At 37.0% G+C, this 24,434-nt stretch overlaps 1 protein-coding gene across 3 annotated transcripts; it reads right to left on the bottom strand.

Moving 5' to 3' along the window:
• Positions 1-11,125: 11,125 nt before the first annotated feature.
• Positions 11,126-21,497, bottom strand: LOC104228195 (uncharacterized). Of its 3 annotated transcripts, none has more exons than XM_009780620.2 (5): positions 21,151-21,497; positions 20,851-20,951; positions 17,529-17,626; positions 17,259-17,440; positions 11,126-11,397 (listed from the first exon to the last, which is right to left on the bottom strand). In XM_009780620.2, exons 1-4 carry the CDS (start codon positions 21,326-21,328, stop codon positions 17,290-17,292), a joined length of 528 nt encoding a protein of 175 aa, XP_009778922.1. In that variant the 5' UTR covers positions 21,329-21,497; the 3' UTR covers positions 11,126-11,397; positions 17,259-17,289. The 3 variants fall into 3 exon arrangements, with proteins under 3 accessions (XP_009778922.1, XP_009778923.1, XP_009778921.1); XM_009780621.2 differs by lacking the exon at positions 11,126-11,397 and adding an exon at positions 15,951-17,184; XM_009780619.2 differs by lacking the exon at positions 11,126-11,397 and having other exon boundaries at positions 15,951-17,440.
• Positions 21,498-24,434: the final 2,937 nt, after the last annotated feature.

The raw sequence follows: 24,434 nt of genomic DNA, 5'->3' as shown, positions 1-24,434 counted from the left end.
TAATTAAACCAAGATTGAGTCATGAGAATTTGGTCCTTTCAAATACATCAATTAATTAAGACTTTTTCTTTATTAGAGACAAATAAAAATAGAAAATCATAGTCACTTTAGGTTTGCCCTTTTTCAAATAAAAGGAGACGAGCCTCGCCAGATGAAATACACAAATTGCGGGGCCCTCGTTAAATGTATATATTAAAATACTTAGATTTCGGGACGGGCCGTTTAGCGAATTTCACGGTTTTCCCCAAAAATAATAACGCGCTAGTCATTTTAGACGCGCTTCTAATAAATTACTTTCTTAAACTCGGGTGCACATTTATGTGACCCAAATTCAAATCTCAACGGAGTCGAAGTGTGTCAATAACCACGGGTGCATTGATGTGACGTGGTTCGAGACGTGTTTTCACGACATTGCAATTCTCTTTTAAAATAACAACAATTAAAAGCGGGAAAGAGTAAAATTGGCACACAGGTTCAACATGTATAAAAATCAGATAAATAAGCCGAATATGACAGTTGAGCGACCGTGCTAGAACCACAGAACTCAGGAATGCCTAACACCTTCTCCCGGGTTAACAGAATTCCTTATCCGGATTTCTGGTTCGCGGACTGTAATACAAAGTTATTCTTTTCCTCGATTCGGGATTAAACCGGCGACTTGGGACACCATAAATCTCCCAAGTGGCGACTCTAAAATAAATAAACAAATTCCGTTTCAATTGTCCTTTAATTGGAAAAAACTCCCCTTGCGCCCTGCCGGCGCAGGTAAAAAGGAGGTGTGACACTACTTATACTTAAACTAAGCTATTTCAAGTATCTTTATTAGCAAGACACAAAGTATTCTAACGATTATGAGTAGCAAACTGCAATGTTTGAATATGTTTCCTTTTATATAATTTAGATTTATCTTTTTAAATATTTAATATAGACTTTATTCTTGAGTCCCAACTTGGTTAATATCTTTCCACTCGTGTGATTTATATTTTCTTTGCTTTTACTTGGTTTCTTTTACGTTGGTGTCGAATAGTTGTGTATTTATACTCTAGCCATCTTTCATGTTTTTTAATTCATTATCTTTTAAACAGTAAAAATGTCTAGAGAGTTTCGCTAAGTCCTATAAAAGAACGTACATTATTGCATTCTATTTTTACTGGTGAATTTTATATGACATTTAAAAAATACCGAAAATTAACCGAACCGTACCGATACCGAAGTGAAACCGACATGATTGGGACGATTTCGAAAAGTCTAGTTTTGGTTATACATAATAAAATAACCGGCCGAACCGAACCATTGACACCCCTAACCAATAGGGTGAATAGGTCAGAATGGTCAACATAGCACGGGCTAGCTAGTTTTTGGACTGATCATTGAAAAATAGGCAGCCTTTGCAAAATCATTGAAAAATAGCCATTATTTTGCTACAATACGGGAAATTCCAGCATAATATACTGGAGATTGTATATGAACTTTCAACATTTTATGCTGGAACTCCAATACACAGAAAAGTTCCAACATATCATACTGGAGATTGGAGCAAATGTGTATGAAGTTCCAGCATATTATGCTGGAATATTTTTCGGATTTTAAACAATATTTTCGTTCAGATTTATCTTTACATGAAAAGTGGCTATATTTTAATTATTTTTGAAATTATGACTATTTTCAATTACCACTTATAAATCTGGCTATTTTTTAATTGAGAGTGAGGAGGAATTAGTTGGGCTTGCTGTTATATCCCAGGCGTCTATGGATTTAAGACAGCAAAGGACTGATTCTAATGGGGATTGATCATTTCATGGGAGCCCCTGTGCCATGTGATTCTCTCTTGAAAAACTTCACATGTGATGTTTCGAAAGCATAAATACTACTACTACAACAACAATAAAAGAAGCCTAGTATAACCCCATAAGAGGGGCCTGGAGAGGGTAATGTGTACACAGAGCTTACCCCTACCTTAAAATGTTATTTTCCGAAAAATCTTCGGCCCAAGGAAAGATAAAAAGAAGACGTAGCGAAAACAGAAACTAACCTAAGTGGTCGTTTGGTATGAAGTATTAGGTGGGATAAGAGTTGAGATTAAATTTGTACCTTGTTTGGTTGGAGGTATAAATTTATCCTGGGGCTTGTTTGGTACGTGAACAAAATAGTACCGGGATTATAATCCCGGTACTAATTTATACCACATAAAAGATGGAATAATATAATCCCACAATTGATGGTATAAAGTGGGATAAGATGGGATAAGTGAGATAAGATTTGGGATTAAGTTTATACCTTGTTTGGTTAGAGGTACAGATTTATCCCAGGATAAATTTATACTTCCAACCAAACAAGGTACAAATTTAATCTCAATTCTTATCCCACCTAATATCTCATACCAAACGACTACTAAGGGGTCGTTTGGTTGGAATACGATTTATATCGATATAAGTTATGCCGATATAAGTTATACCGATATAAGTTATGCTGGGATTAGTTATGCTGGAATTGTTGTTTATTCATTGTTTGGTATATTGTGTTAAGAATGACAATTGCATAATTTCTAAGAAGAAGGTATAAGTTATACCGGTGCTAATTACCCACCTTCTATAAGGTATAAGTTATCCCAATGTTAAAATTAACACTGGGATAACTTATACTTGGTTTGCTAACCAAACAGAGTATTAAGATGGTATTGAATTTTTATACCACCCTTATACCTTTGTATACCCGTACCAACGAACCCCAAGTGTTTAAGCTGCTGGTGCTGGGGTTCTTTGCTCTCTGTCGTACACTCATTAAGGGGGCCGGGGCCACGATGGGTTCTAGGGCAAAAGTTAACTTTGTAATCTGATGATAAAGCAAGAAATATTTTGGATAGCATGGATATAACATAATTTTGGGACCAGTAACTCCTTGGTTTAGTCAGAACTATCAATGTCAAGTGGCAATGGAGTTTGTGTGGTGGTGGGGGGTAGGTTTTTTGCCATTATTATTATGGATTCGTATATTGTATAGTCATGTTTTTTCTGAATCTGCCCAGCTAGTAATAATAATATCACAGGTGTGCATTTAATAATGTGTGTGAAGTCCCAAATACTCCCTCGTGTTTGTTTGTTTGCTCCCTCACATGCAACATTGTACCCTCTCTGCTTTTTCTTACCAATTCATATGAGAACTGATGATCAAATTGTAAGATTTAATGGTTTCCACTTCTCTCATGTTTTGTACCATTTGTACTTTCAACTCAACTTAATTTAAGTTTGTAGATTTATATCAATTCTAGAACATAATACAGAGTAAATTTCAATTTGGGACAGAGCAGTTATCGCTATGTAGTGCATGAATGTGCATAATTTGGACACAAACCAGCGCTTTGCAACAACTTGTTTTAGCCTTATATTTAGGTGAATGGCTATACTTAGGCAAATTTGTGCTTTCATTCCTTAGCTTCTCAAAAGCAAAGAAACAAAGCAATTTTGTTGTGTTGCTCTTTATGTCATGATGAACTCTTTCATTTTAATTAAGAGCTCGATGGACTAACTGTTTACTTTTCGGTTTTTCACTTTTCAAAAAAAGAATCTGGAAGTTAAAAAGGAAAGCTAATTTTAACACTTCAAATAGTACTTGAGATGCCAGGCTACTTTGATGCAATACATGACAAGTTTTAAAGTGCATCAAAATGCATAGTTATGTGTAGGCAAAATTCCTAATTTAAACCCTAGTTCAATATTTAAGGTTCTTATTATTTAACCCATTAGATTTTTTAAGTTATGAGTTCATATCTACTACCTGGTATAATTTTAGTAAATTTTTACATATAACTCTATACTCCGCATCAAAAGTATTGGGTTCAGATGAACCTAGTAACAATAAACTACATATGCCCCTGGGTCCGGGGCGGATGTAGAGCAAATGGTACGGGTTCCCGTGAACCCAGTAACTTTTGTATAGACTCTGTATTTATACTAAAAAATTCATTGAAAATATAAGAATATTTAGCTTGGAACCAAGTTCGTTGGTCCAGTTATCATGTATATTAACTTGAAATTGTTATAGGAACCCATAAGCTTAAAAGTCTGGATCCGCCTCTGCCCTGGGTATTGCCTTTTGAAGTTGAATGCTTGGTTTTAGAAAAAGAGTTTATCATAAAAAATATTTCCGTGCATACTTAGATCACTTAGGGGTCATTTGGTAGGAGGTATTAGAAAAAATAATGCAAGCATTAGCTCTATGCATTACAAATACCTTGCTTGGTACATTTTTTCAACATATGTATATCTAATACTTGTAGTAGTTATACATCATACTTGGTATTATCCTATGCATTAGCAATGCATAGAAAACCATGACATCAGTAGTACCAAGACTATTAATGCATGCATTAGTATGTTTAAAGACAAAATTGTCCTTAAAGTCCTTTAAAGCTAGAGAATATGGAGGGCATTTTTGTAAACAACTATTTTTCTTAAAAATTGTGCAATGCATTATAATTTTGATACACCACACCAAACAGTAGATAAGAAATAATATATGCACAACTAATGATTGCATTACTAACACATGCATTACTAACACACCTTATTCCGCATTATTCTTATACATCCTACCAAACCACCCCTTAAAGAGTTAAAAGGTAATTATAATTACATCTTTATTACAAGCATTAATCAATAACATGATTATATGGCAGCCAACTCGCTAGTAAGTTAATACTAGCTTAAATTATACAGATTATATAAATAAGTTGCCCTTTATCTATAAGACCATTTACTGAAGCAACTAAAAACTTGGGGGGGGGGGAATAATTATTGCCTCATAAGTAGTTTTTAAAAGTGACACTTATTTCGGACCAAATTAATTTGTGTAAAATGCTAAGAGTAATTATTTTGAAACGGAGGAAGTTGTGTTAGTCTGAGAGACAATGATGATGATTCCATAATTCATTGAATGAAGTAGGGTAGTGGAGTGAGTTGTAAAGCTACGTATAGTGTAAAGAAAAAAGAGCAATACTGTACTGTAAATTTCAGGATTGACAAAGGATTCTTCTCCTTTTACTTTTGTCATTGTTTTCAGTGAGAGAGAGAGAGAGTCAGTTAATGGACTGCTTCAGTGTCTTCCAACCTCACATTAATTACACCACTGTTTTTACTACCACCTAGTAAAAACTATACTCGTCAACTCTTCATCGGTCACTTGTTGGATCACTTTACTGTTCCCATAGTTTACATTGAACTTTGTGTTCGATGCAAACTAGGGAGAAACTCCTTCCCTTTCAACGTGTATAGTCGAATAGTTTGAAATCATTTTATCTTTGATGAGAGGTTTTGATTTGATTGGAGGTATGAGTTCGAACCTTAAAAATGAAAAGAAAAAAAAAACTTTAGGTGTAAAGCATTCTAATCTCTTAATAAGCCATTTCAGTTCATATCAAGATTAGTTAGACAGAGTGGCGAAGCTGGAAATTTCTCCCGAGATGTTCAAATTTAAAAGAAGTAAAAAAAAAATTCCGACAAAGGGTGTTCAATATGTACTATATACATTTAAAACATAATATTTTATTTATATACACAATACAATTTTTCGACGAAGGATGGTCAGTTGACCACCCTTATGACCATGTGGCTTCGCCACTGGTTAGACCTATGAGTTTGAATATCAAATGTCTTAAAGAAAAAAAGAAAAAAAAAGTAGGAAATCCTTCTTATAATGTTAGATTATTTTTCTAAGTTGATAATCGAAGTTCATCCACTGTAGTCTGTACACAATACTTATTGTTAAAAGTTATGTAAAACAATGCAATTAACAACAATATACTCTCATATACGCAAGCAACATTCTCTCTCGGCGCACTTTAACGTGGCTTTGTTAACGTGCGCTTGGAAGCCATGGGAGGGAGAGGCAGACCCAAGCGGAACCAGACGAAGATACCAGTGAATGATCAGCGATCAACGGAAACAAGGAGTGTTGTGCTGGAGCTGTTTGTGTCACCAAAAGGGTTACGAATCGAGGAGCCGAGTGAAAACTGTACTCCTAGAAGCATGCAAAGTGAGCTAAACAGAGTAGATGCAGATCTATCACTGGGCAAAGGCAAATCGAAGGAAATTATAGCTACTCCCGCAGCTGAGCGAGCTATAATTGACGGATCTGGGCAAAAGGAAGTACAAACACAAGGAGTGAAACAGAATAAGAATGTAACAGTACCATGCAGCTCAGGTACTGTTAAAGACGGCGAGCAAGGAGAAGCAAGGAAGATGACCATGGACCAATCCTGGGCAAACGTGGTTGCAGGGAACAAATTGGCTATGAAAGGGATGAATTTACAGTACATAGCTCCAACAGTTCAAAATGGGGAAAAAATCGCGAAGCTAGAAATTGAAGATGTTGAACTAGAAACTGAGAAATGGAGTTCTGCTATTGTTCTATATGTGATTGGGGAAACACCTACAATTGGAGCTATGGATCGATTTCTGGCCTCAGTGGGTAAGTTTTCAGTGAAACCACAAATCTCCTACCATAATGAAGGATATTTTGTAATAAGGTTCACTAATTTAGAGGAGAGCGATCATGTGTTGTACTCTGGGCCACATACGATTAATAACAAGCCTATGATAATGAAGGTTTGGTCGGATGATTTTAATATATATGATGAGGTCCTGAAAACCATTCCCCTATGGGTGAGGTTTCCAAACTTACCCATAAATTGCTGGGGCATGAAAGCTTTAAGTAAGATAGGCAGCACATTGCGAAATCCAATATATGCAGATGAATGTACTACTGGTTCAGTTAGGATTTCTTATGCACGTATGCTGATAGAAATGGACATCACAAAGCCTCTACCTAGATATGTGAAGCTACAGGATCATAAGGGGAGGTTAATCCAGCAGGAAGTCACCTATGATTGGGAGCCAAAATACTGCACAAAATGTCTGAAAATTGGACATGATTGTGCAGAGATTAAAACAGTACAACTCCAAAGAGTGGTGCAGCAGAGGAAGATCATAAAAAATAAGCAAGTATGGCTCAGAACTGACAGACAACATGATAATGTGAAGAAGGCTGAAGTACAGCAGGAACCAACAGTGATTAATCAACAGAGTGAACCAGATCCAATAAACAATGATGCTCAGAGAAAGGAAGAGGGGTGGATAACTGTCCTAGGAAAATTAGCAACAAGGGCAGCTAAAGCTAAACAAGCTGAGGATCAGGAGATATTGGGAAGCAATGGATTCCAAAGCCTAGCAATAAATCAAGCATATGATGAGCCAGGTACAAGTACAATGCAAGAGAGGAGTTCAGAGGTGGAGGGGCTGTATCACCACCCATACTTTATACTTGTATGAGTGTGATAACTTGGAATATGAGGGGACTGAATAAGACTTATAAGCAAAAGGAGATAAAAGAATTTATAAAAGGGAATAATAAAGCAATAATAACATTAGTAGAGCATAGAGTAAAAAATCAAAAAGAGCATGCAGTGATAAAGAAGCTAGCACCTGGTTGGGAATGGATTTCCAACTCAAGTATAAACCATAAAAGCAGAATCTGGCTCATGTGGGATCCTAGGATATACACTTTTGAGCCAGTGGAAATAGAGGAGCAACTGATATATGGTCAAGTCAGAGTTATTGCAAAAGCTGTTATGTTTGGTTTTTCAGCAATATATGGATTACATACTGTTAAAGACAGGTTGAAGCTATGGGACAAGATGAGGCAAATCCACAGCATACAACAAGGACCTTGGCTAGCTATGAGAGACTATAATGCTGTTGTACATCCACAAGATAGACTATGTGGTACAGAGGTCCAAGATATGGAAACAAAAGATTTTAAGGAGTATATGAGGGATACAGGAATGAATGAGCTGCAGTATGTGGGGAGGAACTACACCTGGACTAATAATCATACCTATAGCAGAATTGACAGGGGACTTGTAAATACTACTTGGATGATGACAATGCCAAATGTGAAAGTTCAGGTGCTGGAACCAATGGTATCTGATCACTCACCACTGAAGCTAGAAATCTGTCAGGCACAAGGAAAGAAGAATAGGCCATTCAAGTTCTTTAACTGTATTGCTGACCACCCTCAGTTCATGCAACACATTGAAGAAACTTGGAAGGATAGGAGCACAAATGGTAGAATGCAGACAGTATGGAACAATCTTAAAGGGGTAAAAGAAGCTATCAAGAGCCTAAATACTCAGCATTACAAAGGGGTCGATGGAAAGATCAAAGAGATAAGGAGGGAGCTGCAGGGAATACAAGAGGAAATGAGCTGAAAGCTGCAGAATAAGGAGCTAATTGACAAAGAAAAAGAACTGAAGGGTGAATTAGAAAAATGGGGAAAGATAGAAGAAAACATATACATGCAAAAGTCAAGAGTGCAATGGTTGAAGTTGGGAGATTCTAATTAAGCCTACTTCTATGCACAAATGAAGAACAGGAATCACTTGAATGAAATCCAAAGCTTAACAAATGAGGTGGGAACTCAGCTCATGATGGAGGAAGATATAGAAGCAGAGATACTAGGATACTATAAAAAATTGCTTGGATCAAGAGCTGACAGCATATCAGCCATCAATCCAAATACCATGAAGCAGGGAACAACATTAAATAGAGACCAACAGGTTCAGCTAATAAAGCCAGTCTCCAAGGAGGAAGTGTGGGAAGCCATGAAGGGTATTAGTGACCTTAAAGCACCTAGTTATGATGGGTTTAATGCCTTATTTTCAAGAAGACTTGGCAGATTGTAGGTGAGGATATAACAATGGCAGTGTTGGAATTCTTTGAAACAACACATATGCATAAACCTATCAACTGCACAACAATAACTTTAGTGCCTAAAGTTAGAAACCCTGTGAGTATTAAAGAATATAGGTATATCTCATGTTGCACAGTTCTATACAAAGTGATCTCCAAGGTTATAACCATGAGATTGCAGGAAGTTATGGAGGACTTAGTAGACAACACACAATCAGCTTTTGTGCCTGGAAGAGTGATAGCTGATAACATAATTCTAAGCCATGAATTAGTGAAAGGCTATGGAAGAAGAGGAGTATCACCCAGATGTATGATGAAACTGGATATGCAGAAAGCTTATGACTCAATTGAATGGCCATTCATGGAGCAAGTTCTAAATGCATTGGCTTTTCCTGACAAATTTGTGAAATGGGTTATGACATGCATGGAGACTGTGACTTATACTGTGATGATAAATGTAAACCTGACAAAACCATTTGAGGCCAAGAAGGGGTTAAGGCAAGGAGACCCTATGTCTCCATTTTTGTTTGTGCTGGCAATGGAGTACTTAACAAGAAGCCTCAAAACACTGAACCAGATACCAGATTTCAACTACCATCCTAAGTGTGCAAAGATGAAAATCTTGCAGCTTGGATTTGCTGATGACCTTTTATTGTTTTGCAGGGGTGATATAGGCTCAATAAAGCTCTTGTTCCAATGCTTCATGGAGTTCTCAAATGCTTCTGGCCTGATGATCAATAAACACAAGAGTTCCATCTTCTTTGGTGGAGTATCACAAGCTGATCAGGAGGAAATCCTAGAGTTTCTAGGAATTCAAAAGGGTAAGCTGCCAGTAAGGTACCTAGGTGCCCCACTAAGTTCAAAAAGAGTATCCATAGCCCAGTGTCAACCTCTAATCGACAAGATAATGGGAAGAATAGAGTCATGGACTGCCAAATTTCTATCTTATGCTGGCAGAGTCCAACTGATAAAAAGTGTGTTGTTCTCTATACAGACATACTGGGCACAAGTTTTTGTGTTGCCTAAAAAGATTACAAAGTTAATTGAAGCAATGTGTAGAAGTTTTTTGTGGACTGGCGAAGGAAGTATATCGAAGAAGGCTCTACTGGCATGGGAGAAAGTCTGCTTGCCTAAATCTGCAGGAGGCTTCAACATTATGAATATAGCTGTGTGGAACAAGGCTGCCATCTGTAAGCAATTCTGGAATTTGTGCAAGGAGAAAAAGAAACTGTGGATCCAGTAGATACATAGCTACTACATCAAAGGAAGATACATATGGGATGTTCAACTAAAACAAGCATCGTGGATAGTGAATAAGATCTTAAAAGCAAAGGAGTCATTCATGGATGCAGGACTCAGCTATGAAGACATCCTAAATATGCAAAGCTGCTCAATCAAAAACATATATCACAGGTTGCGTGGAAGATTTGAAAAAGTTAGTTGGAGAAGGATAGTCTGCCATAATACAGGATGCCCACGATGGACATTTATTCTAACTGTGGCAGCTCATGGGAAGCTATACACAAAAATTGCAGGTAGATCAGAAGTGTGTATTGTGCAACCAAGCCAATGAAACTATACAACACTTGTTTTTTGAATGCACATATGCGAAAGCATTGTGGAGCGCACTGTTAAACATGGCAAGGAATTAGAAGACCTGTAGCTGGTTGGGATGAGGAATTACCATGGGCTGAAAAGAAGACTAAAAGAAATACAGCTGCTGCAGAGTTGTATAAAATAGCAGTAGCAGCAACAGTATACCATGTATGGAAAGAAAGGAATACTAGAATTTTTCAAGCAAAGGTGACAGGTTGGGAAGCAATGAGTAAGAAAATCTCTTGGAGATACATTGTCGAAGTACCAAACATACAGCGGGGATACTACATAGACTAGATTGGTATCCAGTGTAATAGTCAGATATAAGTGGATATAACAACATATGGGGAGGGGGTGAAGTATAGGAAAGAAGGTTATCTTGTAAGGATTTTTTGACTTACTTGTAAATATTTTCCCTGGTAATACAAAGTTTAATTACCACAAAAAAAAAAAAAAGTTATGTAAATCTTTTTAAGGAAAATTGCCTAAAAATGCTCAACCATTTGTTCTCTAACGGATCGTTGTTTGTTCAACTGTATTTTAACATGAAACGAGTCTGAGAATAAACAAGAACAAAACTTTGTTTTCCTCAAAATTTTCTCTTCGGCGAGTTTGATACATGAAAACAGCCGATGTCACGCATAATTTGTAATTTTCAGACAAATCAACTATTCAAATCAATTGGTAATCTTGTGTTAGACACACGAAAGAAAATCATTTCTTCAGTGGATTAACCCAACAATCTCGAAAAGAAATACTTTACAAAAGATGCGAATTCAACAACATAGCAAGGACAGAGAGACATTTGATGTGCAATCTCATAATATTTGACATCATCAAGCTAGTACCATGAATAAATTGAGGTCAGCCAGGAACAAAAGCTCTCCAAGCAGTTACATTAATATAACTTACAGTTAACCAACATAAGAAGCAAAAAATGTAATTTAACCAACCTAAATTAATCCTAAGATCTACTCAATAAAAAGTCTGATCTTCTGAGCATTTACAGATCTATAATAACTTGCACAGATTGTCAGCAGTCAGCAGTCAGTAGCATCTGCCAAGGACATAAGAGTACCATAACATCTAAATAATAAAAGACAACAAAAGCCATGTCGTTTGGTAAAAGTTCGGAGTTCAAATAAATGAAGAGATAATAAATGATAAATGCTCCTTTGAGTTCTGGAGAAACCCGATACAACAACACTCAATTTGTTGTTCTACGGACACAATGGCGAAGCCAGAAATGTTTCCAAGGGTGTTCAAAATTGAAAGAACTAAAAAATAATTCTTGACAAAGGGTGTTCAATATGTATTTTATACATATAAAATCAATATTTTACTTATATACGCAGTGTAATTTTTCGTAATATTTCGGGTGGTCAACTTTAAAAGGTGGCTTGACCCTGTACAGACATATCTTCACAAGTATCTTGTTAAACTCTAGCTTGCCGAAACTCAACAAAGTGCTTGAGGAATATCAAATGTAAATATTTCTAATAAGTATGATGAGGTGCATTTGTATATATATGTAAATCCGCACTGGATCAATCAACTTCTCATTTGATGGTTCTTAATATACTAAGCTCAATAGTGGCTTAGAATCTTCTAATGCCCATTTGATATGCTCTAGTGTGGCTGGAACGGGAGAAGGTTGTCTTCAAAAAATTAGCAGTAGATTATACAAGCAGCATGCTGCTCAGTTCTAAGTGTCTTCTTGCTCCAAGAATAGGACAGGATTATTAGAGATGCTATATTCCAGTTCAGAGTACAATATCTTCTTGCCAGGTTATCAGGAATAGTGTCAAGGAGGAGATTCATGTTTTACCATTTGATTAAATACTTACTTTAGCAAAATGACATGCAACTTTTTGTACTACCCTCAGTATCCCTCAACCGTCTCTCTCTCACACACACATTCAGGTAAAACAATGTGGCTTTCCCCACATATCTCATGCTGATAGCAGCATGATCAGGTTTAATAAAATGGCCGTTTCCCTTACTTGCCACCAGGGTTATGAAATGATTAACTCCGAACAAGTGCATAGATAATTCGGAACTTAGATCTTCTGCGCTCAAGACCCTAATATACATATCATTACGAGCACATGCCAGCAGTATATCAGGAGGATATATAGAGACCGATTGATTTTTTTTTTCTTGTTAAGGTGTAAACCATCTTATTGATACTATTTCGAACAACGAAAAGATTAAGAACTAATAGTTATCCATCTAATTTTGATGGATAACATAACATAATTATCTATTATAGGTTTTCAATGAAGATGTGTGCAATGTTATGAAAAGCTAAAAGCTCTAAAAAGCGCTCCAGGTCGACTGGGGCTTTAAGTGTTAAATCCAACTAAAGTGCGGCCTTTTGTAAAGAAGGCGCAACTAAGGAAGAAAATAAAAATACATATGTACTTCAAGAAAAAAGAAACAAACTCACTCCTAATGTTTTCTTCAGCAACTAATACACTTATTTGCTGAAAATATTTGTTGTTTAGTACCGCTTAGTTCAAGATAGAACTCATGGGCATTGAGGTGCACGCCTTAGTGACTTGCCTACACTAAAGCACAACTTAAGCGAGGTGAAGCGCCCTCCTTCAGCTTTTCTGAGCTTCAGGGCTTAAGCGCACCTTAAATGAGCCTTTGACAACACTGGATGTGTATACCTCAACATTGGGCATTTAGTTGTCTCCCTTATAAATACTAACTTCAGAGCCAAAAGAGGAACCGTTGGTAACGGCAAAAGCCATGTATATCCAGGGTGTTAGGATAACTCATAAGTACTTTCTGCTTATTTATGCATTTGATGAATACCAAAAGTGCTTATAAGTTATAACCAAGTGTTTATAAGACAAAATAAATAAAAAGCCATAAGTTGGTTACACCCAACTTATGCTTTTCAGATTATAAGCACTTTTGATTTGTTCAAAAGTTTTATTATTTTTTGCACCCAAATGTGTGGCCTAGTGGTTAATAAAGTGGGTGAGAACCATGAGGTCTCAGGTTCAAATTTCAGTCAAGGCAAAAAATACTGGGTGAATTCTTCCCATCTATCCAAGGCTTAAGTTACCCGATACCTGTTGCTGGTGGAAGGAGGTAGGTATCTCGTGGAATTAGTAGAGGTACGCGCAAGCTGACCCGAACACCATGGTTAACCAAAATATATATATATATATATATATATATATATATATATATATATATATATATATATTTCTGAGAAACCAAAAGTTCTATAATTTTATCTCTAATAATTTAGTAATTCCTGAAATGCCCTTCCAGAACAAAACACCTAACCCACTCTCCATTCCATGTATCTCGTTTGCCTTTCTCCATGTAAACATACTTTTACATTTATATTTCTGACAACTTTAAAGGTATCCAAATGTAAAAGTGCTTATCAACATTTTTACAAATACATCAATAACGTTGTATCAGTTTTAGCACTCCCTATCCAAACATGTAACAACTTATTTACGAAATCAACTTTAGGAATTGTGCTTATCCCTTAATTTCAATCAGTTAAGCAAAAAGGGCTCATAAACAACAAACCAACCCCATCCATGGCAAATTTTCACATCCTTTCTACAAATCTTAATGAACATCGGATTCTGCCTCTCGTGGCATATCGGGCCAGTGGTTTCTTCTATCTCTCACTCTTGTACATGACAATTTGAGAATTAAGATGTCGCTGTACAATAGGTATACATGGCACTGCTTCAGCCACCTTTCACATGTCCACTATAATCTAAAGGTCACTGCGGAACACTTCCCTTACTCCAACTGATATTTGTGTCAATTTATATGAAGAAATATCATCTAACCTGACAGGTTGAAGGAGAAGAAAATCTTGGCAATCCAAAAGCAAATGGCATCAGGCAATTGCAGTCAGAATCAGCGACACAGTAAAAAAACTTAATTAAGAAATCACATTGTAAAAATATCTTCTCATCGTATCAAGGTTGAGGAGGTAGTGGGAGCTGTGGGTAAGATGAGTCGGGGCAAAGCGACAGGACAAGACGAGATTCCAGTAGAATTTTGGAGGTATGTGGGTAGAGCGGGCTTAGAATGGTTGACTGGGTTGTTTAATGTTATTTTCAAGACGAAGAGGATGTCAGATGAGTGGAGATGTAGTTTGATGATTCCGTTGTGTAAGAATAAAGGTGATATCCAGAATTGTAACGATTATAGGGGCATCAAGTTGTTAAGTCATACCATGAAAGTTTAGGAGAGGGTGGTGGAAGGGAGGGTGCGGAGGGCGGTATCTATTTCTGAAAATCAGTTCGGGTTCATGTCGGGACGTTCTATTACGGAAGCTATTCACCTTATAAGGAGGCTGGTGGAACAACACAGGGAGAGGAAGAGGGATTTGCACATGGTGTTTATTGATCTAGAAAAGGCATATGACAGGGTCCCTAGGGACGTTCTTTGGTGATGCTTGGAAGTGAAAGGGGTGCCGGTAGCATACATTGAATCGATAAAGGATATGCATGACAGAGCAGTGACTCCGAGCTTTTTCCGGTGATTATGGGGTTACACCAAGGATCGGCGCTTAGCCCATTCTTATTTGCTCTGACGATGGATGCCTTGACACATCATATTCAAGGGGAGGTGCCATGGTGTATGTTGTTCGTTGATGATATAGTTCTGATCGATGAGTCGCGTAGCAGTTTTAATGAGAGACTGGAGGTGTGGAGGCAGGCTCTGGAGTCCAAAGGTTTCAAGTTGAGTAGGACCAAGACGGAATATCTGGAGTGTAAGTTCAGCGGCGTGTCGGAGGAAGCGGATGGGGTGGTGAGGCTCGACTCACAAGTCATCCCCAAGAGAGAGAATTTCAAGTACCTAGGGTCTATTATCTAGGGAGATGGGGAGATTGACGGGGATGTCACGCACCGCATTGGGGTGGGGTGGATGAAATGACGGTTAGCATCTGGAGTCCTGTGTGACAAAAGGGTACCACCGAAACTCAAAGGTAAGTTCTACAGAGCGGTGGTTAGGCCGGCTATGTTATATGAGGCTGAGTGTTGGCCAGTTAAGAATTCACATATCTAGAAGATGAAGGTAGCCGAGATGAGGATATTGAAATGGATGTGCGGGCATACTAAACTGGATAAGATAAGGAATGAAGATATTCGGGAAAAGATGGGCGTTGCTCCAGTGGACGACAAGATGCGGGAAGCGAGGCTTAGGTGGTTTGGACACGTGCGGAGGAGAACCATAGATTCCCCGATTAGGAGGTGCGAACGGTTGGCTTTGCCAAGTACGAGAAGAGGTAGAGGGCGACCTAAGAAGAATTGGGGCGAGGTGATCAGGCAAGACATGGCGCGACTCCAGATTTCCGAGGACATGACTCTTGATAGGAACGTGCGGAGGTCGAGCATTAGGGTTGTAGGCTAGGGGATAGTTCATAGTTTTTCCCTTTTTGTACCGGGTAGTCTGATAGAGTTTTGCCTATGTCTGGTAGCGGTCTATGTTGTGTTCACACTATTTTATTGTTTTGCATATGATTGTATTATTGCACTCCCTTCACTTATTTGGTATATTTTAAGATATTATTATTACTTCTCTTGCTTCTTTTATTGTTACAAATCTCTTCTTTCGTTTCTTTTCTGAAATTATTACCTCTTCTGTTGCCGAGGGTCTCCCGAAAACAGCCTCTCTACCCTTCCAGGGTAGAGGTAAGGTCTGCGTACATCCTACCCTCCCCAGACCCCACTAATGGGATTTTACTGGGTATGTTGTTGTTGTTGTATCTTTCACGGTGTCCATAGATTTTAAATTACAACTAGACTTTTTTTCATTATCACCTCTGCTAGCAGCTTCCTTTTTCGAATATTCAATCACATGTTTCAGAAATTTTATTTCCATTTTCCACTATATACCCTACATTGCCTTAAATACTCATGCCAGGGACATGAGCTCACTTACTTCCCATTTTTGAATATCCTCCCCTTTTTTAAGGGAAGCTTTGGCGCAATGGTAAAAGTTGCCGCAGTGTGACTAGGAGGTCACGAGTCAAGCCGTGGAAACAGTCTCTTGTAAAAATGCAAGGTAAGGCTGCCAGACCTCCAGCCCTTCTTCCCCTCCCCACGCGCGCATAGCGGGTGCTCAGTGCACCGAACTACCCTTTTTTGCCTTGATAATCTCAGATATTCTGTTTCACTTTCCATTTTTCAACTATTTTCCCTACATTGCCTTAGATACTCATGCTAGGGACACGAGCAAACTTGCTTCCCATTCTTGAATATCTGCCTTTGCAAATTACAACATTTCTATTTCATTCACCATTTTTCAACTATATTTCCCACATTGCCTTGCATACTCGTGCCAGAGACACGTGCACACTTAAGAACTGCTCTTATGCGGGCATTGCTCAGTTGCATTAAATAGGCTATATGGTGAAGTTAAGATAAATGAATGGCAGTGGTGCTTTTTAATCAAATCTCTGCATGAACTTGCTCAATGGATTTAATAACAAACAGCTTGATTTAGTAGCAGATTAATACCAGATAATCAATTCCAGTAACACAGGTACATCAAAAGCGATCAAGTGACACGTCAGTATTTGAAATAGTTTCTCCCTTTTCTCGATGTCCATGCATTTCCAATTTCAACAATCAGTTTCATTTTCCATTTTCATCTATAATTTTGCTTGACTTCCAGTTTTTTATTAACATAAATCAGAATGTTCAGATATTCTGTTTTAGTTTCTTTACATTGCCTTCAATACACATGCCAGGAACAGGAAGGCACACTTGACAGTTGCTCATTGATGGGGCACTTTTCTTGCACTGATGGTTTTAAGGTGGAATTGAGAAAAACATGAAGGTTTTTGCTGCATAAAATTTGAGCATGAACTTGCTTGCTTAACAAATAGGTTGATTCAGGACCGGAGAAATGAATGCATACCTGATAACTAATGATATATCCAAGGGAGATACTAATTGTGCTCCTCAGAAGTTGTAGGTGATACATCTGTTGTTTGCTTTGCTTCAGACATCTCAACTTCGCATGCAGAAACATCTGGTGCATTTTCATTTTCCTTTCTTATCTGTTTGAGCGTATCTAATTGTATAGCTCGTAGCTCATATCTGATCAGCAAAATTAATTGAACTTTATCTTCTCTGGGTAAGAAGCACAAGCACAACAGCATTAGATAAGTTAGTACACGGAACTTACTTGGCAATATAACCCTTAACAAGTCCAAAATATATCGTCCAAAACTGGTGCTCCTTCAAATAACGTGGACATAATTTGAACCTCAGTTGTGAGAGTTCCTGAAGGAAGCAATCACGAAATAAATTTATGAAACCAAATTAACAGAGAAGCGGCCACAACTAAATGCCACTGATAAAGATGGTGCAGGTCTCTAAACCCAATATAGTCAAATCCACAGAAATAATATCTTTTTATCTTCTGAAAATGCATGAACCAAAAGTAAGCTCACAGTAGAAAACTAATCTACCCAGAGAAGAATTAATGTACTGGTGTGTAACAGGAAGTAGGAAAAGAATGGATGCGAGCTGATGAAACTAACACATGTCTCTCAGATATAGCCATCAACCAATATGAACAGGCATATAATAATCAGACTCCACACAGGATACTGCTTAGGGGAAGGACTGCAGGATCACCAGTACTACGCGACAAAAAGACAGAAAAAAAGTTACTAATCTTCTTTTTCTTCATACGTTGGTTCTTAATGTGAACACATAGTTGTCAACTTCACATGTCACTAGTTTATCAAGTTGTGAAATGCTGCTAGCCTAGTAGATTGGTGTTAGGATCTTCTGGGGAGATGACTGAAAATCCCGACTACATCAACCGATCTAAGAAAGAAGGTGTGATAAGGCCAAAATACATGCTCGGTGTTAAGAGCTGGACATTGGGCTTAACTCAACCCCAAAACTTAACTCGGGTGGTGAGGAATGCCTAAAACCACGTAAAGAGACTATACCTATAAACTTAACCAAAGTGAGAGTCTAATACCCCTTGGCACACTCAGGAATGGACATCTGAAGGGTGTAATGACGTAACATAGCTGGCCTAACATTGGGTATCCCCACATCAGGTACAGGTCTGGTCTGACATCACGTTAAGAAATGGACATCAGGCCTAATGTAACTTCAAAAGCTATCTCAACTGATTAATATTGTCCAAAACCATAGAAAGAGAGAACTCCTCATACACCTAACCCTTTCACTTGGAAAATTGGGGCTTTTGACCTACTAAAATTATTTGTAGTCTGCATCCACTACCTAGTAAATTTCTAGATCCCAAAGAAAATTGACATAATGCAAGTGTAAAAACCCGGCATGAGATATTTAGTCCAGTCACTGTAGCAAGCAAAATAAACTGATACCAGGTCAAGGTTCTTTGTATTGTCTCATGCTACACTATAAAAACTAAACCATTTTTTTTAATAAGGTAACAAACAAAAGTAAACAATTTTCATAACTGAATACTCTTTTATTTCCCTTTCACGTGCTGATCTTCCTTTTTGGTCGGTTCCAAAAAGATCGACACATTTTTATGTTTCTTTTTAACATTGTCATTTTACTCTTAATGATGTACTTATAGGTGTTGGCATGACATGTTAGGAGCCCAACATGATACTAGGAGTACTTTGGTGTGTTGAATACATTCAGTTAGGGTAACAACTTACCTGCACCGGGGGTCTTTATGCCAAATCAATAGGTGTATGACATGTGTTTGTAAATAGACTCATCTCACTCAATCATGGTTAGTTAATACATGTTTCACATATTAAAATCACTTAACCATGGTAAATTTGTAGAGTTTGGTGTAAACACCCGATGAGGTTTTACCTTTAGTTAATGTACCAATTACCAAAAGTCTTCATTTCCTTTTAACACTATTTCTAGTCAAATATTGTCATATATATATATATATATATATATATATATATATATATATATATATATATATATATATATATATATATATTTATAAAATGGGGGAAGTAACTGATGACAAAAGTTCGATTATTTCCCTCTAGGCAGGACGGACTGGGGCCTCAGAAGCCTTTCACTAACTATGTTTATTATTTTTACTCTTGTTTGCAAGGGCGTACGCAGGATTTTTCTTAAGTGGTGTCGGCATTAAAGAAGTAAACAATTAAATAAATCACTATAACAATACAAATTAAAAGAACAAAATTTGAATCCAATTAAAGAAAAAACAAATCCTAGTATATTACTACAACTCTCCTCGACAAGCTTTTATAATTTGGAATGTATTCATAATATCCTTATCAGAAATAATACATAATACTTTTTTTATATAAAACACTAAATAATCACTTAAAAGTCTTATGATTATTTGACTTTGCAAATGGTTTTGACCAACTTCATCGCCCAAGAAAAAAATGATAGAAAAAAAATAGTAAGACAACTTACGATGGAACTAAGTTAAGGGAAATATTTATTGTTGGTAAAAGTAGTGTCCTTTTAAATTAAGTACAAGTACTTTTTTTAAAATATCAATAATTTACACATATTTAATGAGTTTGTCCTAGGTGCATCCGCCCCTGCTTGTTTGTAGAAGGAGTTTGTCCACATCAACTTAATTCTTGGTTCTAGTCCTCCAAACGATTTTTTTTTTTTTTTGATATGGTAGTCCTCCAAATCACTTAGAACCTAGAATAATGCACTAGCAGGTAAATGTATGCATGTGTGTGTATTTACATTGAATTGCATATTTACATAGTCAGGCATAAGTGCCTCTTGATATCAACCAGTAATTACGAATTCGAAAAGTTAGTTGAACCAAGAGAGTCAATTCAACAAGCTCAAAGGATGAAACATATAGACAAGTAATACGACATGTAGTTTTACAAGTCCACAGGAGGCGTAGCAAAGGAAAAACCTTGACTTTAACTCATGAGCAGTGTTATCAAAAGCGAAATGTGCAAAAAAGCTCTAAGGTCAGTTGGGCTTTAAGCGCAAAGCGCAAAATAAAACATGGGCTTTAATGAAAAAAGGCACAAATGGAGAAAAACAACAAATATGTATGTGTAGTCCAAGACTAATATCTATAAGTATAAATACCAAATATATGGACAAAGAAATTGAAGAAAATTTACGATAAAGTGAAATATCAATTGTTTAGTGTCGCCTCTTCATATTATATTAATTGTTAAGGAAAAACATGCCTAGAGCCTTGTTGACAATCCTGAAGCGCACGCTAAGCGAGGCGAAGTGCTTAGCATGTTTTGAGCCTCGCTTCAGGGCTTAAGCGCGCTTTAACCGCGCCTTTGATAACATTGCACATGAGATTAGATGCATTTCCTGTATGAGTTATCTGTGACTTATTTCCTGTTGGAACCTGTACTCTGCTTCCTTTTTTATCTTCTATGCATCTAATTTATTATCCAATCACAAGCAACTGGATTACAACATTCAAAATATATCTTTCTTTAACACAGCTTGTAAGAACCTAAAGGGAAGAGAAAGTAAAAGAGTTGGAGAGAAGGAAAGACCTTGAGTTTGGAAAGAACAAGCAAAGCATGACGTTGTTGCCAATCAGATAGATCTTTCCGTACATTATCTCCACCACCGTCGTTGTTAACATCCTCCTCATCTAACAACCAAAACCTTTTACAATATTCAGACATAACATACAAGGGCATGTAAGCTAAATATGTTAATCTCCACATAAGGAAAATGTCAATAAATACTTATCAATTCTAAACTACTATGACCATATCAATCCTTTATATAATACCCAATTTCATTAAAAAGAACGGAAAACCAAAAAAATAGAAAAAAGAAGAAGGAACCTGGGAGAGAGAAGTTGCGAAAGGTATCAATGGAGAAGGATTTGATAAAATCGAGTAATTGGTCAGTGACGCCGTAGAGTAGTTCGTCCTCCTTAAAGTAAGGTTGAGCAGTAACGGTGGTGGTGGTCGTAGTAGTAGTTCTAGATAGACTTCGCCGGAACCATGAATACACATCCATGAATCAAAATCACAATCGCAATCCCACCTTCTTCCCTTGCTGAAAATTCTTTGTTTCTAAATTCAAATTTTGGAAGATGAGATCCTCAAGAAAAAACTGAGAAATAGAATAGAAGAATCCTAAATTGTTAGAGGAGGTTTTCAGTCAGCTACTCATATAGTCCACAAATTTGGAAGTATGTCAATTTTCATCTTTAATAATGAGATCTTAAATAAAAGTGTGCCTACCGTTTTTGGGTCTAAAGTAATCGGCCTCCAATAGTCCAGTTTTATTAAAAAAAAATTACAAGAAAATACACATGACTTCGGTGCATAATAAAAAATGACCTATATTTTTAAGTTTTATCCTACTTAGCTCATATTGTACATATTTTAAAAGCACTGACAAATTCAAAATCTGTTCTTACAATTATTGCTTCTAAAAGCTATGGAGTTAAATATGTATTCTCACAACCATTATTTTCACTCTCTCTTCTTCTCAAATCTTCTACATATGCTTCAAGGGGCTGAATATTTTCTGCTTCTCCCCCTGTGACACCTGGTTGCAATGTAAGAAAATTAAAAAGTAAAAATACATCATTGAAGGCCATTCAAAGCTTTGCTTTTGAAAATATGATTTTTTGAGTTTGTTAGCTGTTTGGGTTGGGTGTTGTTCCAATTGATTGCAAATATCGAGTTCAAGATTTAAATTTGAAGTAATTTGGAGTAGATTTAAGCAAGATTTGAGTTAAATTTCAGAAAAAACGCAAGGAAGAAGACGAAGTCAGTTTTTTTGTATAATTTTGTGTAATCTTGTATAATAGTGTATATGAGTGTATAAACACATCTTATACACTATTATACACTTTTATACACCTTTATACAAACGTTTGTAGACGAACTTCTTCCACGATTTTCAGTTACAATTCTTGTTCAAAACCAGTCCAAATCTCCATTAAATGACTTCAAATTTTATATACAATCTCCTTATATTATTTCTAACAAGTTTAAATAATATCCACTCCAAAATTCTCACGAAACCAAATTTGAAATTTAAACCCACATATTTAAGCTTGTTAAAAATTTAATTTTCACTACCCAAGTGGATTTGGTTTGTTGAACTAATATTTGAGTCACAGTTACTGATTCGAAAGTTAACTTAAAAATTTGAGCAATCTTTTTTAAAAATTAAATAGCAATTTCGAGAATCTATTGGAGTTGATTGTTGATTATTAGCCTATTATTTTTAGGCTAGTTTGTTGTAAATTGAAATATAGGCTATAAAATTAAAAAGTAAGGAGACGAATTGTTGTTATGTGAAATTTTCCCAATTTTGGTCAGGCAGGATCTTTCGGAATCTGAGATTGGTCTATTTTTGCCCTTTGTTATATGATGTTGCAGAAATAGGAGTAACCAATTAAGTTTATCAATCACGAATGCTTTTTGTCTAGTCTTAACAAATTTCTAATAAAATTCATTAGGCATAATACATAAATAGGCCCTCAAACTTGGCCTTAGTTGGCAAGTATGCCTTCTAATTTTGGGTGCACACAAGTAGGCACCTCAACTTGAATAAAGTTGACCACGTAAACACAAAATATTAATGTGGCACTGATGTAGCACATAAAATTTGTAGGTATCTAGATGATCATTTTGTAAGTTGGAGCGTTCAACTGACAAAGTGGAGACAAGTTGATGTGTCTACTTGTGCACACCCAAAATTAGGGGACATATTTGCCAACTGAGGCTAAGTTTGATGGCCTGTTTATGTAAACATCAACTATAAAATTAAAGGCCATAAGAGGTGCATTCGCTATAGTAGTTATGATCACGAGCAATGGTGGAACAACTCCTTACTAAGGTTTATTAAGGTAAAATTAATTCTTGCTATTGTCTGATGTAGTTTCTCATTGCAATTGAATAATGTTGAGCTGAGCACGTGTATGTTTTGATAATGTAACGATCCAGCCAGTCATTTTGAGAATTAATACCCCGATCCCCTATTAACTGCTTTCCCTATGTCTTTTTCTGCTATTGTGATTTGCCAGGATGATTCATTTTGAGTTTCGAAGTATTTTGGGACACTTAATCTCTAAATGAGAGTTTAAGTCTTAGAATTTGGACTCATAGTCGGAACAGTGTGAAGATGGCTCCGGAATGGAATTTCGTCGATTTTGTTAGCTCTGTTGGGTGATTTTGGGCTTAGGGGCGTGTCTGGATTGTGTTTTTGAGGTATGTAGCTCATTTAGGCTTGAAATGGCGAAAGTTGAATTTTTGGAGTTTCAGGCCCATAGTGAAATTTTTGATATTGGGGTCAGAATCCGATTACGGAAGTTGGAGTAGGTTCGTAGTGTTAATATGACTTGTGTGCAAAATTTGGGGCAATCGCACATGATTTGGTCGATTTCGGCATCGGTTGTAGAATTTTGAAATTTCAAGTTTAGTAAATTTGGATTGGAGGGTGATTCGTGATTTTAGCGTTGTTTGATGTGATTTGAGGGCTCGACTCAGTTCGTATGGCATTTTAGGATAGGTTGGTATGTTTGGTTGAGGTCCTGGGGGCCTCGGGTGAGTTTCGGGTGCTTAACAGATTGGTTTGAGACTTATGCAAATGGTTGAAGTTGTTGCACCTGGTATTTTTGTACCTGCGCATTTTGGATCGCAGGTGCGGAGCCTCGAATGTGGATTTGGGCCTTGTCAGCTGGGATCGTAGGTGCGACTGGGGGACTGTAGGAGCGGGCTCGCAGATGCGGCCCCAACCCAGTTAAGTGGATTTTATACCTGCGATGGTTCTTCTGCAGGTGCGGGACCGCAAGTGTGGTCCTGGGAGCGCAGAAGCGGGAATCGCTAGGCAGAAAAGGAAATTTTGAGGGTTTGAAATTTCATATCACAAAATTCAATTTGGAGCTCAGTGGAAGGCGATTTTTCGAGGGGTTTTGAAGGAGAGCTATTGGTTAACTAATCCTAACTCGATTTTGATCATATTACATTAATCTATTGTTGTATTCTTCTATCTAATTAAAGAATTTGAGGGTGGAAGTTTGGAAAATAGGGGAAAAGTTCCCCAAATAAAAATCTGAAGTTTGAGTGGGAATTAGGCGTCGGTTTTGGATGATTTTTGTATGAGT

The sequence above is a fragment of the Nicotiana sylvestris genome, chromosome 9 (assembly GCF_000393655.2).
Source record: "Nicotiana sylvestris chromosome 9, ASM39365v2, whole genome shotgun sequence".
NCBI classification, from domain to species: Eukaryota; Viridiplantae; Streptophyta; class Magnoliopsida; order Solanales; family Solanaceae; genus Nicotiana; species Nicotiana sylvestris.
Note: the sequence above shows the minus strand (reverse complement) of the source record. Positions and strands in the feature narration are given on the sequence as shown.